Raw genomic sequence first — 14,829 nt, forward strand, 5'->3', positions numbered from 1 at the left:
CCTTCTCCTGTGGCGGCTCTCCTTGAACAGGAGCTTCCACAAGAGAAGGGATGTGAAGCTACCAGCGCCTCCTTTTCTGGGTGCTCCCTGGAGGAGGGGCTCTCTGGCTTCTCATCCCATTCTTTCTCCTGTGGAGGTTCCCCTTAAAGGGGAGGGGCATGCCTTTCTCTTCCATGGGCCATAGTTTTAAAAACAGGAGCCTGTTGTGGCAAATTTTATTCAATGTATCTTAATCTTAGATTCATTAGACTAAACATTATTAGGTTATTTTCTGCACAGAGGCATCTTGGAAAAAGGAAGAATGGATAATATGGGTCATATAGATTATAGAATATAACTCCTATAGACTAATCTGATGTAACTCTATAGTGTAATCCTAAGGATTGGGCTGTACTGCAGAGAGTTTTGTGATCATGCTTCCCATCTGTTGCTAGATCTGTCCACAGATGTCAAATGCCAAAGCAGGGGTGGGGGAGAAACAGGCAGATCCTATTTCCACTCCTTTTTCTAGCCTCCCTGCCTGCTTTCTCTCCTCAGATCAAGCCCAACCTGATCCCAATGTTAATACTTGGCTCACCTCGACTCCACACCAGCCCTGGCCCAGTTCTCCACCATTTATAAAGGAAAGTGGGGAGTTTTCTTGGAGAATTCTCATGAAAAACTTTGAATCAGATAGTGCAACGAGTTGCTGGTAGCCCTTGGGACGTCTACCCTGGGCCTCTTGGGGTGTTCCCACTTACCTTCTGATAGTACAGATGGTTCAGGAGTCAGCCAGGCCAAGCAAGTCCTCTGTTAGGTGTAGGCTCTCAGCCAGTGCAAGGCCATCGAAGTCATTCTTTGAGGAAAGCTTGGAAAAGCAAGCCCAGAGGGAGAGGCTCTGTCTGGTCTCTGTCTCTTCTCAAAACTAATCCTGATGAAGGGTTTAAGGGGAAAGGCTGTTGTGGAGAGTTGCAGAAACAGAACTCCATCTGAAAGGATTGGGTACTTACGTAGACTGTACTAGTAAGCCTAGGGATCACAATTCTCCCTGCCTCTCAGGCTCAAGGGGAAGATGTGTAACACTGGCAACACCATTTCTCAAACTCCCTGCTGTCCTGCTTCTTTGCCATTGATGCTGAACGAGAAGGCTGGGAGTGAGCTTCCCACGCTTAGATCTTCCCAGGTTCTGGGAAGACGCCATATTTTTCCCAAGAATTCTCCAAGAAATCTTGGAAAAATCAAGCTGACAATAACTATAGTTATTGAGGCTATAGTTTGGGCCAGGTTTTGTTGACGCAACAATCAAAAGTAAACTAACAGACTAACAACTAGCTCTTCATGACTGAAGATGAACTGCACTGAAGAACATTTTACATGGCCATGCTTTGCATGGCAGCTGAGGATTTGACTCCGAGCCTGTACTTGCAGACCATGCCTCATACATAGGCAAGGCAATGAATGATGCTATCTCTTGCACAGGCAGCGACAGAAAGTGCCTGTGTGCAGCTGAAAGTATACTGCTTATGGTAAACATGGTAAGAATCACATGAAACACAAATACTACTTTTGGTTGTCAACATTAGACATTCCAAGTCAAGGTTTGACATCAGCATTCACTGATAAATCTCAAATTTGGGTAGCTGTCAGCTGTAGACTTCCAGACTTTTTGGTCTGGCAGGTAAGCTGCTTAGAATGCAATGCATCCAGGTTATGAAATAGTGATCTGTGGCATATGTTGCATTGTTAAGTCAGGAAGGCATCAGAATGTGTGTTTCAAAAACACTGTTATTTCTAGGTGTTAAGTGTATCATAGTGAACACGTCCTGATTTTAAGATACAGTGTGCACTATTAATATTCTGGCTAGAATAATGAACAAAGAATTGGCATTCCTTTTCCTTTTATTTCCAATTACAAATACTGTAGTGCAATTTTAAGACATGTGACTTTCTAGACAATACCCTCAACCATTTCAAATTGCTTTAAAAACAAAGCACAATGCATCCCTGAGATCACATTTTACAGGCCTCCTTTGTCCAACACATACATAAAAGAGCCTCTCTTAACAGAAGAAACAATCAAACAATGTTTTCTGGGTTTGTAGAATTAATAAAGAAATACAAATATTGTGAATCCAGTTTTGGGATGTACGCAGGCGAATGCCCTGCTTGACTTGAAGTTCCACATCCTACATACATCTCCTTTGGAAGAAGCTGCAGTGATTTCCGTAGAAATTACCTTGGTGGAAACATATATAAGAATATGCGACACCTGCCTCACAGCCTAATCTGATTTGTGCTAAATTGGAAGAAAAGGTCTAAGTACATATCACACATAACCAAACCCTGACAGCCACTCCTTTCAGGAAAAACTACCCTGGAAGGTAGCAGAACAGGACAAGACAGGAGCAGAACAGGAAATGCTAAACCTTTTCCTCACCCACCGCTTTTGTTTTGTTTTGTTACAAATGGCCTCCCCAACCTCCACTTGGGGTTCCAATTGCAACTGTAAGAAAAACAGCTGGGAATTCAAAGCAGAACAGAGGAACAATAGGCAAGAAAAATGTTAAGTATTCTCTCTCCTGACCTTTTTCTCTCCAAACCATTTCTTCCAAGTGGCTTTTCATGGGAAGGCAAAAGCCATTACGGTCCAATTACTCTCAGTTGCGTGTAACTAGGCCCCAAGTTTAATTGAAAATCAAGGAGACTTCTAAATAAATGTGCTCAAGATTGCAGCTTTAGTACAGGTAGGTTATAGGATTCATAAGATGTAATCCTCTGCACACCTGGGTATAAGCTTCAGTGAACACTTTGGGACTGACTTCTGAGTAAACATGTATATGCATTGTAAGTCACTCATGGTCCAAACTTATGGACAACTTCCACTGACAGAATGAATATTTCATCCGTGGAAAGCCCACTCCATTCGCATGGTGGCTGCAGCAACAATGCACACAGCAGCACCGCCAGCATGAAAGAGGATCAAGGCAGAGAGATGAGGATTGGAGCAGGAATCACTGCTGGGAGGCATGCCAAGGAAGGGCAGGGGGCAATGTTGCCACCTAAATTCTATGCTCCCCACCCGGCCTTGACACAGCCTCTTGGGTTCACTCGGACCTGCATCAGCAGCAAGAACTGATGGAGATCAGAGTAGACCGTGGCGCGGTGAAGTAGTTAAGGGACTGGACCCTTTTCATATTTCCCAAACTGACAAGAAAGATACTTTTTAAAAAAACACAATTGTGCTTGATTGTTTAATTAAATGCTAATGCTTACACAACTTTTGTGGCCCATAAAGTTGAGTGCTGCCTACCAAAGGCTACATAAACCTCCTGTTTTTGCTGCTTGTCTTGAACTGTGAAGACACCAGGACTGTTATGTGCCTTGTAAGGCTGGTGCAACTAAGTAGACTGCAAGTTATTCAGGCCAGTGCTGGCACTATTTTAACTGAACAGGAACCCATAGTTAAATTTTAATTAATTCCATCTGGAACACAGTGAACAAGTGCCCATGTTTCAAGGAGCTGATCTTTGGCATGAATGAAAATAAGGAAGGCAGGAAAAAGAATTTGGGTGTATCCATCCATATGTTTTGAAGACAGCTAAGTTCCCTTTTTCCCTCCTACTTCTTGGTTCTGGCTTTGTAAGCTTCAGGGCTGCTTAAGCAGCAGTCTCATTCTCACGTCTCAAGAAAACGAAGATGTCCCCCCCCCCCCGTTGTAGTACACAATACTGCAGCTATGCTAAAGTAAGTCAAAACTGGCTATGAGGTCAACACACATATGGGATCTAGGGACTCATCTCACTTTTAGAGCTGCAAGGACTGCAGTGCTGAAAGAAGCCTCAGACTACTCCTGCATCTTTTAAAAAGCTACCAGTACCTCTTCAGGAAAGGCTGCCTCAGATTTTAACTGGATCACCAAGTCCAAGGCTGATCCCTTCATTTTCCATTGATTTGCTGTACAGGTGGCCTACATCTCATGAGAGGGTTACCTTGGCTCACAAAGCCAAAATTGCATACAGGTGGGGCTGTGATATCCATGAGGGATCCGTTCTCAGACCCTCCCCCTGAGGATACAGGTAATTGCAGATAAGCATATCCATGATTTTGGCCCCTAAAGCCCTCTGGAGGGAACTGCAGCACAGCACCGGTTCCCTTCAGAGGGTTCAGGTCGGGTCCAAGTCTATCTCAATGTGGAATTGGGATACTCACATTGAGGCAGATCCATGGATGTAAAATCTGTGGATAAACAGGCTCCACCTGTATAGTCGAAACTCCCTTCAATCCAACAAATATGTACCTTTCTTTAAGAACTAAAATCACTGTACCGGAGACACACTGGATCGTTGAGGGAACAGCAGCTTCATTCTCCCATTTCAGCTTTGCTTTGGGACATAAAGAGAGTAGCTGAATGCCAGGCAGAATTGCCTGCACCTTTTCAACTGTTGGTTTTTCTCTGTCTTGGGGGACAGGACAGGATGGCTGAGCACATATACTTGAATTAATGCAATTGCATGTAAGATGTGGGCTGGCTATACATGATACTGCAAACCACTGCAGTAACAGATCTGTAGAATATACTCAGAGACAACCAGGACCTATTTCAAATGTCACAGTTCCTTTTAAAAGATTTTTTTATTTCAAATGGTTTGAAAGATGTAATGCTAAAGGGGTGTTTGATCAAACTTTCCTTTTCCAGAAGCATTTCTTAGCCATGTGATCTGTGGCCCTCCACCAGCTGCAACTTATCAAGATGAACAAAAAAACCAGGAGATGCTTATAGCCTTTGTGACATTATTTTCTATCAAATTCTGTAACTGGAGCACAGCTTTCTCGAGCATGTACCATCTTTGATATTTAATATTCTCATTTCTCTCAACAGTTCTACCTTTTGTGTCAATAACATTACAGTCTGCTATGTGCTTTTTGGTTTGGTGTTCTTACTGCTATAGTGTTGTGACTTATTAAAGGCCAGGATCAGAACAGCTACAAATGACAACACAACTCCAAGACTGGGTGGGCCACATGGACTGAATTCCTGGGCAATACCTGAGAGAAGGGGGACAACTATTCGGCCCACAGCTGACACAGACTGACCAACACCTATGAGTGCACCGCTGGCCTCATTCCCACCCAGGGTGAGCTCAAGATCTGTAATACAAGTACGTCCTATAGTGGTTGAGAATGCTAGAAATGTGGAAGACAGGACCACCGTCCATATACTTACTGATAAAGAATACAGCATTAGAAGTACAGAAGTGAGAAGAGTAGACCGCAGTAAGATGGCATAGGTATTGTGCTGATATAGTCTTGTGATGGGTCCAAGCAGAAAACCAGCAGCCACTCCAAGTGTGCTGCTGTAGCTTATGAGGTAGCCAGTGAGTTTAGGTTTCACCCCAAATCTTTCGTCAAGTGCCAAGACAAAATTGCTATGATATAGCATTACCGCCACAGACATCAGTAGCCGGACCAGAAAAATATCCCACAGATCAGAACGAGCAATGCTGCCAAGCCTCTTAAGCACAGACACAGCTTGAGTCCAAGAGGATCCAGGAGCAGCACTGTACCATATGGCTTCATCATGCATGGATTTAATTTGTAGGCTCTGCGTCGTTTCCACTGAGAGATTGTGTCTTGCTTTCTTACCAGTGATCCAGTCCTTACCACATGTATTTTCTTCACACAAGAGCATCATCCAGCAAAGGCCTTGAAAAGCACATTGAGACAAAGAGTTGTAGATGAAGCTGCTTTATACCGAGCCTGATTATGCAGGTAATGTCATGTACAAGAAGCGACGGGCCACTTATGCTTTATGCAGCAATTCTGCTTACTACATATCATTGGTGTTAGAACAAGAATGTTAAGATCAAATAGCAGGTAGATCCCCCTAAACATGCAACAGTCATGCCTTCAATCCAGTGGCACACAGCAGACAGAAAAGACACAGAGAGATCTTCTACATGTGTCCACTGTGTGCATTATGATTTATTTCTTCCAATATTTATATTCTACCTCCCCATGCAAATAATCAAGGTGGCAGTTGTTGGCCACACTTTCCTACCCTGCGGAAAACACCAGTACAGTATAGAAGATGAAAATACCACATTGAGCATGAAACAGTTCTGAGAGAGAATCAGAAGGGATAGAAGATAGCAGTACTAGTAACAGGATATAGGGGTACTAGTAACATAGATACATGACACTTCAAAGTACCTCTTCTGACCAAGGTCTGATCTTATAAGGCTTTGCTTTCATTATTAAAGAGCACCAACTTAAAGAGGAATGATGTCGTACAGAACTACTCATAGCAAACCATCAACACGACACCTGCAGTAGAGAACTGGCTTCACATTGGCACATATCAGATATGCAGTTACTGGAAAACATGTACGTGGGCAGAGACAACTTTATAACAAGTCGTAAGTGAACAAGAACTTTAAAAAGATGAAACATATCGAACATACCAGCATTCAAGATGAAGATAGAAGCACAGATGAAGGCTGTCCGGTAAAAACCACCCTCTAGTTCAGTGAGGTAGCCTCCAACCACAGGTCCCATGATGAAACCAACACTGGAGGCGGCATTGAAACGTCCTATTACAAGAAGGCGCTCCCGCTCAGAAACCAAATCCGAAATGAGAACTTTTGAAACTGAGTGCGTGTGTTTGAAAATTCCTACAGGTGAGGAAGGAAACTTATTCAGGGAAGGGTGACACAGATAGTTACGGACCTTAAATTTTCAAATCCAGATTATAGAGCTAATGCAGTTGAGAAAGAGTATGAATAAAGGTAATAAAAAAATGAAATATACTGTATGCACTCATGAACCTCTTTTACAATGCTCGCCCTGAAAAAGATGGCCTGAAAAAAGTCCCCTCTTTGGAGTCTGTTTCCAAAAATATTGTATCATTCATAACAAGAACAGCCAAATTTAAGTACTCTTAAGCCCTATTAACCCAACTGGAGAAACTTAATTCAATCTTCCCATTTGGAAAATGGGATTTGTTACTTAAACTGTTGCTTAATTTTTACTTGGTCTTTCCTAACACAGTTACTGGTTTTGGATATCTGTTTCTCTGAACCAATAAGACTGAACTGAACTACAATTCCCATTACTGAGTGAAAAATGAAGTTGGTTCTAAATAGACAAGCAGCTACTTACCCACAATGGTCCGGGAAACAGCAAATAAAACCAAGTTGGTGGAAATACCAAGAACAAAATAACCAGATGCACTGAAGAGCATGCAGGCAAGTAAGCAATAAGGTCTTCCTACTATATCACTCCAAGATCCCTGGAGAAGACAGAAGTTATCATTATAATTATAGTTTACATTTTTATTTGTTCTGATTTATGAATCACGTATCAAACTGAAACACTATTTTTTAACATTTTTCATAATATCATTCCTCCAACATAGCCAGTATTTGTCAATTATGTATCTGTAACATATTAAAAATATAACTACATATGAAAAGTGACTCATTCCTAAAACTGCAAACCTTATGAGCTAATAGAAGTCAAATGAGAAAGAAGTTTAAATCTATGTCTCAAAACAACAGAGAACCCTGAAAAGAAGCTGATATATGGGAATAGCTACACTGTTTATGGTGGTGTTGGCAGGGACAGAAGGAGTGTGGGTGGCAATGGTTAAAATGTTTCAGGTTACCTGACTCAACAAGCAATTTTTGACGTATAGATAGAAATATACTGGTGTCCAAGGAATGGAAAGGGAAAAAGGTACTTTGGCATAGGAAAGGTGGGATATAAATTCTTTTTTAAAAATTGAGAGAAAGAGTGTGTACACACAGCCATAACATCTTACAGTCTTCAAGCTCTAAAACTACATAGAGACCAAAAAAACCATCTGTACAGCATGGGAAACTGCTTTTGAAACTAAAAGCTTTTCAAAACATTTTTGTCATATGCATGTTTACTGTTTTTAAAAAAAATTCCCCTGGGTTTGCCTAGCTCTTGAGACATCAGGCCTTTTCTCTGTCCACTGTATTCCTACAATGACCTTTTGTTTGACCAGCTGTTATTAAATATGTCCACAGTGCATTTCAGCATGACCTAGGTGCATAACTTACGCAAGTCTTCTCATGTACCTTCATAACAGACTTCTAGGTTTGATCAGGAAAGAAATACTGTCCTACTCAATGCCACACAACAAGCTAAATAGCTGAGCAAGGATTTGAAGTTTGAATTCCAATGTCTGTCTACCGCATCACACTATCTAGGGCACTTAAAACAATTAGCATTTTTTAATGGCTCAGGAACACAAACTTACCACTAAAGTGCTAGAAAAGAGCTGTAGAACACCATATAAAGATCCTAAAAGTGGGGAAAAGGATGAACATAAAACATGAATGAGTTCATTTAGCCAATTAAAAACAAATATTAGGAACATATTTTCAATAATAGGGAAACAAGTCCTGACTGAGGCTCCAACAGTGTCTTTGGTTCACAGACTCTCCTGATCAAGATACATTTCAATTCCACTGTTTAGCAAACCCGGGAAAAAGCAGTTGGAATTCACTGGGGGGAATCCTGCCATACTCTGCAATCCTCAAAGGAGTTCCTCAGTAGATAAATGGATGTGGAGAGCATGCCCAGGGTCTATGGGCAACTTTTGATAAATTGAATAGCATGTTATGTGTTTATACCAAGGACTTTTGAATGACATAAAGCTGCTATAGGCAAAATGATCGCAGATTCTTTCACTGGGAAGCAACACTTCCCTAGATGTTTATCTTACTATCACGATTACAGCACTAAAAATATTGATATACTGATGAAAAATAACCTTTCCAAAGCAGTTTACATATTGAACTATCTTCTCATTACTTTGTTATTTCAAAGGGGCTCACAATCATTAAGCAGGCACAGGGAGAGGCAGCAAACACAACTGGGAGAGATACTATGCTGGGATGAATGGGGATAACTGCTAAATATAAGAAAGCCACAATTTTAATCCCCACTTAGCAGGGGATCCCCACTTAGCAGGTAGTCAGGATGGGACGATTTGCTCACCTACCAGTCCTGCAACCACTGGGCTGGCTCCTAAGGACTTGACATGAAGGCTTAATAAGGGAACCACCATGCTGACACCAAAGAAATCCTGGCAAAAGATAACATAGATATTTGGCAACTTTCACGCATCTACAAAGACCATTATTATGTATTTTAAGCATATTGTCAGGTTACTATTCTGCTCATGGTAAATATTAGATTTTGTGCTAAACAAAACATATTATTACGTTGTGTGATCACTTATCTTTTCCTTAATGCTCTATTATTCTTCACAAGAGAACAGAAAGCAATAGTCTCAATAATATGAGGTCAAGATAAGTACACTGGCTTATAACAGGCCCAGTTAAGAAATGTGCCTGGATGTTGGCTGCAGTTCTGAGAACTTCTCAAGAAGCCAGTGTGCCCATTGACACTTGTAGAAGATCCCATGAAAAGACAAATATGTGGCACTTTCAGGAGGGAATGGCTCTCAGCAATAGAGGCATGCCTACACTATTTTCTGTGCCCTTTAAAAAAAAAGTTTAAAATCTGATTTTATTGAATTCATAATAGGGAAAGAGGAATGAACAATAAAAAACACAACTAAGGTGAACTGTTAGACTATTAAGAAGCAGCACACAATGCCTGACAATAAGTTTGGGAAATCCACATTTAAGGACCACATCAGTGACAATAACCTTGTGTTACAAGTGGAAACTAAATTAAACAATAAGAGCTTTAACTAATCTGCTTGACTATTTCAGCATTCTAAATGGGGGGGGGGGATGTTTTCAAAATTTTGTCCTAAGGTTATCCTGCCTTAGGCAACAAGGCAAGCTTACACATGCACCCCACTCCCCACAGGGAATAACAAGTTCCAATCTGCTGAATCATAGCAAAACCCAGGTATAACAGGGAGAAAGCAAAACTGAACTGTCTGATTACTTATAAAGAAGGCAGAGATGACCTAAGTAATGTTAAGGATGTTATTGCAGTGAGGTGCACACATTTTCTCCTGCATGCTATACTTCATCATTTTCTGTTTTTATTTTTTAAATACTTTTGTTAACTCCCACATGGACTTGGATTTCTTTCATTGGATAATTCAGCTTGTATTTCACTTCCATATCACTGTCGTGTCTTAGGGCCCAATCCTATCCAACTTTCCAGTGCTGACACAGCCACAATGCAGCTCCAAAATTAGGAAACAAATGTTCCCTTACCTTGAGGAGGTCTCCTTGAGTGCTCCAGCACCAAAGAATGCAGCATGTGCCCAGTTGGCATGGCTGCATCAGTACTGGAAAGCTGGATAGGATTTGGCCCTTAGTGAACAGGGCTGCTGAGTTAATGTCACTTTTGGAATTAATCAGTTGGCAAAAGCATCCTATGTCCTGCACTAATTCCTATGTCATAGGGTCATCTCCCAAGTTTTGCCAACTAATGCCTGAACCTCAGATGGATGTCAAATTACTCTAAATTAATATTTTTATTTTTTTGAAATCTGTTTTTTTATCATTCAAGTGCAAATGTGTACATGGTAACCATTCAAAAAGTCCTCCTTCAAATAATATTCTTTCTAAACATGACTGATTCAGGGTCAGTTTCAGAATGTTAACCCAGATCGGAGTGTAACACCTTGAATGTAGTGGTTCTTGAAAGAAAGAACCTTCTTTCAATTTGTAAAAATCCCTGCGTGGATTTAATAAGCCTGCCTATGTAAACTGCCTTGAATAAAGACCAAGAAAAGCGGTATATAAATACTGTATATTATATTATTATTATTATTTACAATAAACACAGTTTACACAAGCAGAATCAAGACCACTCCAGGATGGCATCTTATCAGGCTACAGGACAGGTTGGCATGTTTGAATACTCTATCTAACCATATATCTTTTCATGTGAAAATATAGGGTTGTATCCAAATTCCTCTGTCTGCTTGTGCTAACAGGAAGAGGGGCAAGTGTGATTTTCACCAATTTTCTCCTCTCCAGGCTCCACCATTCAGAGCGCAAAACCATAGTCTTCTGAGACTGAAGGATGCTAACAACCAGACTCCAGTAACCCAATATTTACCAAGAGCAGATTAGCCACAGGCACCCACCCAAAAATCTGCTACTGAATACTTGTTGGGAGATGATGTCTGGCTCAGACTCCATCTCTGCCTTGCGAATGGTTGTGTCCTTGGACATATCACTTGTCTCTTGTAATCCAGCACATTGTTTCACGCAGTGGCTAGCCAAATGCTCTGGGAAGCTTACAAAAGATCAATACTTGTCTGTCCCCAGCATCTGGTATTTATTTACCTCTGAAAATGGAAGCTCCATTCAGCTATCTTAGCTAAAATGCAGGAGTATTTATGGGTAGGCAGGGCTGTATCAAATAAGCATAGCTTTGTCCGAAAAGAGGGAAAGGGCGATGGAAGTAGATTCTAGGTGAACAGCCCCCACACTTCATTTTTGAATCTGGTAGCTGGCCCTGGGTTCATGTAAGGATCTCTTGATTCACCTGACTGTTAAAATGGCTGTCAAAATTGCATAATGAAAAAATGGAATCCACTAGTGGGTGGCATATATCTGAATACTTCCATGTTAAAAAAAAAAAGACAAAAAAAGCCCAAAAACCTTATTCGTGTCAGAGAAAAGGCTCCTCTCTTTCTATGGCAAACTTTCTATGACCAGGTAAACTTTTCTTAACTTTGATGCTGCTGTACAATTTTATGCTGCTGACATTTTACACTTCAATCCTACTTGTGTCTACTCAGAAGCCCCACTGAGTTCAATGGGGCTAACTCCCAGGAAATCATGCATAGGATTTCAGCCTTAGGGTCCAATCTTATCCAACTTTCCCACTCCAGCGTAGCCACAATGCAGCCCCCTGGTAAGGGAACACATTTTCCCATACCTTGAATAGGCCCCAGTGAACTGCCCCTCCACCACAGGATGAAGCGCACACCCCACTGGCACAACCGCACCAGCATGGGAAAACTGGTTAGGATTGGGCCCTCAATCTGCTCTTTCATTGTCATCTTTTAGATGGTTTTAATGGTTTTCATTCTTTTTTTAAAAGTTGATTCTAACATTTTATCTTTATGCATTTGGTTTGTTGTACAAGCTTTGGGTATTAGAAAAGCGGTATAGAAATCTGATAGATAGGCTGCAATCCTATACACCCTTACCTGAGAGTAAGTCCTGTTGACCCCAATGGGACTTACTTCTGAGTCAACATGCTAAGGATAGGTAGATAAAAAAAGGATATAATCCATGTGTGTGAAAAGTCCCCCCATCACAAATCATTGTGTGTCTTCCTAGTCAGTCCCTCTGCTGGCCTTGATCTGTCGCAGGCCTCAGGCAGCAGGACTTTACCCTGGCAACTGTGAAGCAAGAGTGCCCCTGAGCATGTACAGAGTCCGATTTCAAGGCAGAGGTCTGGGCTTCTTGGGGGCCCGCCTGTGCAGCCTGGCAGGGCGGCCTGCCGCCCGCCACTCCTCCGCCCCGGCCGCCTTCCTTCCCTCGTGCGCCGCCGAGCTCACCAGGAAGCCCACCGCGTGCAGGCACAGCCCGAGGCGGCTGGGCGACCACAGCAACGGCGGAGGCGGTGCCTCGGGCCCTTCCACTCCGGGAGCAGGAGGAGGCGGCGGAGGGCGCCCGCTGCTGGGGCTCCCATTCTCCATGCGAGGCCGAGAACCGGGAGGCGGGGAGGAAGGAGGCCACACCGGCAGCCGCCGCCGCCCCGCAGAGGGCGGGAGTGACAGCGCCACCGCCTCCGAGGGACGGGCGGGGGAAGCTGCGGGCGAAGCCTGGCGCATGCGCAGTGCTCCTGCACTGTCCGCAGCACCTGCTGGAGTTCTGCCTGCGGTGGGTGTGCTGTGCTGTGCTGTGCTGTGCCGTATCAGTGGCGCCGGTGGAGTTGGCTGAGGACACACTGGACGGGGTGGGAGGGAAAAGACTTCTGGAAGGGCCTCTTTCTTTCTTTCTCAGTCAATCAATCGATCAATCAATCCATCAACCATCTAATCAATCAACCAACCAACCAACTAATCAATCAACCAACCAACTAATCAATCAATCAATCAACCAACCAACTAACTAATCAATCAATCAACTAATCAGCCAACCAATAATCAATCAACCAACCAACCAACCAACCAACCAATCAATTTTATTGATCTTTTATCCTGAGGTAGTATAAAAGGAATGAGGATTTGAAATTCTGTCAAATGATCCTTAGAATTGCTTTAACAACAAACAAAAATAATGCGATTATTAATAACATCCCCCCACACACCGCCCACAAAGTTTGGAGTGTGAGAGCATGTATTTAGAAGGCCAGTTGTTCTGTATCAAGTAGATTTCGGTCTGTATGAAGAACTTTTAGAATTATTATGAATATTATCACTCTCACAGACCAATCCTATCCACACTTTCCTGGAAGTAAGCCCCATTGACTCTAATGGGACTTACTTCTGAGTAGACATGCATAGGCTTGGGCTGCCAGTCAATTGTTTCTATAAACTTGCAAACATGTTTAAAACACTCATGTGTTTATTAAACTAATTATGTCCTGTCTTACTGCTCAAGGCAGCTAATAATGGTTTTAAACACAAATATGTGTATGTGAGTAGAAAACAAGGTATGGATCAACATCCCAGTCCTGAGCTTCCCAGTTCCTGCTGGAGCTGCGATGCCAAAGCAGCTGACACTGTATCCAGCAGGTGCCAAGAAACAGCCAGAGATATCCTCTGGAGAAGGGGACTTTTGTCCCCTTCCCCCAGGAAGGCTCCAAGCCTGGCAATGAGGCTTTTCAAGTCTGTGCCGGCTTTTTTTGGTGGTGCAGACTTGAGAGGCTCCATGTTGGGCTTTTCAGGCCAACACAGAGTTCAGGATATGGCAGAGCAGAGCTCTGGTGATCCTACCCCTTCCTACATTGATTCTTTCCCCTACCTTGCCCTCCCCCTGCTCTCATTTTAACATCCCCCTGCACCCCAGAGATTGCACCGCCACCCGGCAGTTGCACTTACCCCTGGTGGCAGCATATCCTCTTCCTGGCAGCATTGGTCCCAGTGCCTGACTGGCATAGGTCCAGTGCCAGCGCCCCCTGCTCACCCAGTGCCATAAACGTGCTTTAAAGCATATTGAGGGCACACAGCATCAACACTAGAGCTCAGCTTTGGCACTGGGCCAATTTAGGATTGGACCCTTAAAGAGCCAATGGTTGGCTGCCACCTTAGGGCCCAATCCTATCCGACTTTCCAGCACCGGGGCAGCTGCAGTGCAGACCCAAGGTAAGGGAACAAATGTTCCCATATCTTGAGGAGGCCTCCAAGACTGCCTTCCCAACACAAGAAGCAGTGCATGTCCCATAGGCACTGGAAGTGGAAAATTGGATAGGACTGGGACCTTACCCAGCTAGGTTAATTATAATTCAGGTAAGGATCTCCAACTCTTACCTATTCTACATAAGAAGCATTTATTTATTTATTTAAAAATAAAACATGTTGAAATGCAAATAGAAAGAAAGAACCTGTATGGATGAGACGAAAATGAGAGGTGTACTGTATTGATACTGACTGGTGTTTACTCTTTTATTCTTAATTGCTTATACTTGTTTTCTTCTATAAAACTTCAATAAAATTGTTCCACCTCCATTTCTGTTGCAATCATTCTGAATAATAATAAGCATTTGCACAGTGTTACAGTGATCAAAGTGTTTCACACCCAGTGATACGTCTGTGGCAGGATCCAGCAGGGCTTTTCTGTGTTCTTAAACATGTAATGTATGCCTTATGTACATTACATGTACATAAACAAGTAATGCCATGTTTATGGCATTACTGTGGTCATG

General features: G+C 42.6%; 1 protein-coding gene across 1 annotated transcript; it reads right to left on the reverse strand.

The window, feature by feature from the left end:
* Positions 1–1,860: 1,860 nt before the first annotated feature.
* On the reverse strand, positions 1,861–12,675 carry MFSD9 (major facilitator superfamily domain containing 9). The gene is made up of 6 exons (XM_066620368.1): positions 12,518–12,675; positions 9,007–9,094; positions 8,264–8,307; positions 7,138–7,267; positions 6,441–6,650; positions 1,861–5,682 (listed from the first exon to the last, which is right to left on the reverse strand). Exons 1-6 carry the CDS (start codon positions 12,656–12,658, stop codon positions 4,892–4,894), a joined length of 1,404 nt encoding a protein of 467 aa, XP_066476465.1. The 5' UTR covers positions 12,659–12,675; the 3' UTR covers positions 1,861–4,891.
* Positions 12,676–14,829: the final 2,154 nt, after the last annotated feature.

Source organism: Tiliqua scincoides, chromosome 3, assembly GCF_035046505.1.
Source record: "Tiliqua scincoides isolate rTilSci1 chromosome 3, rTilSci1.hap2, whole genome shotgun sequence".
Lineage (NCBI taxonomy): Eukaryota > Metazoa > Chordata > Lepidosauria > Squamata > Scincidae > Tiliqua > Tiliqua scincoides.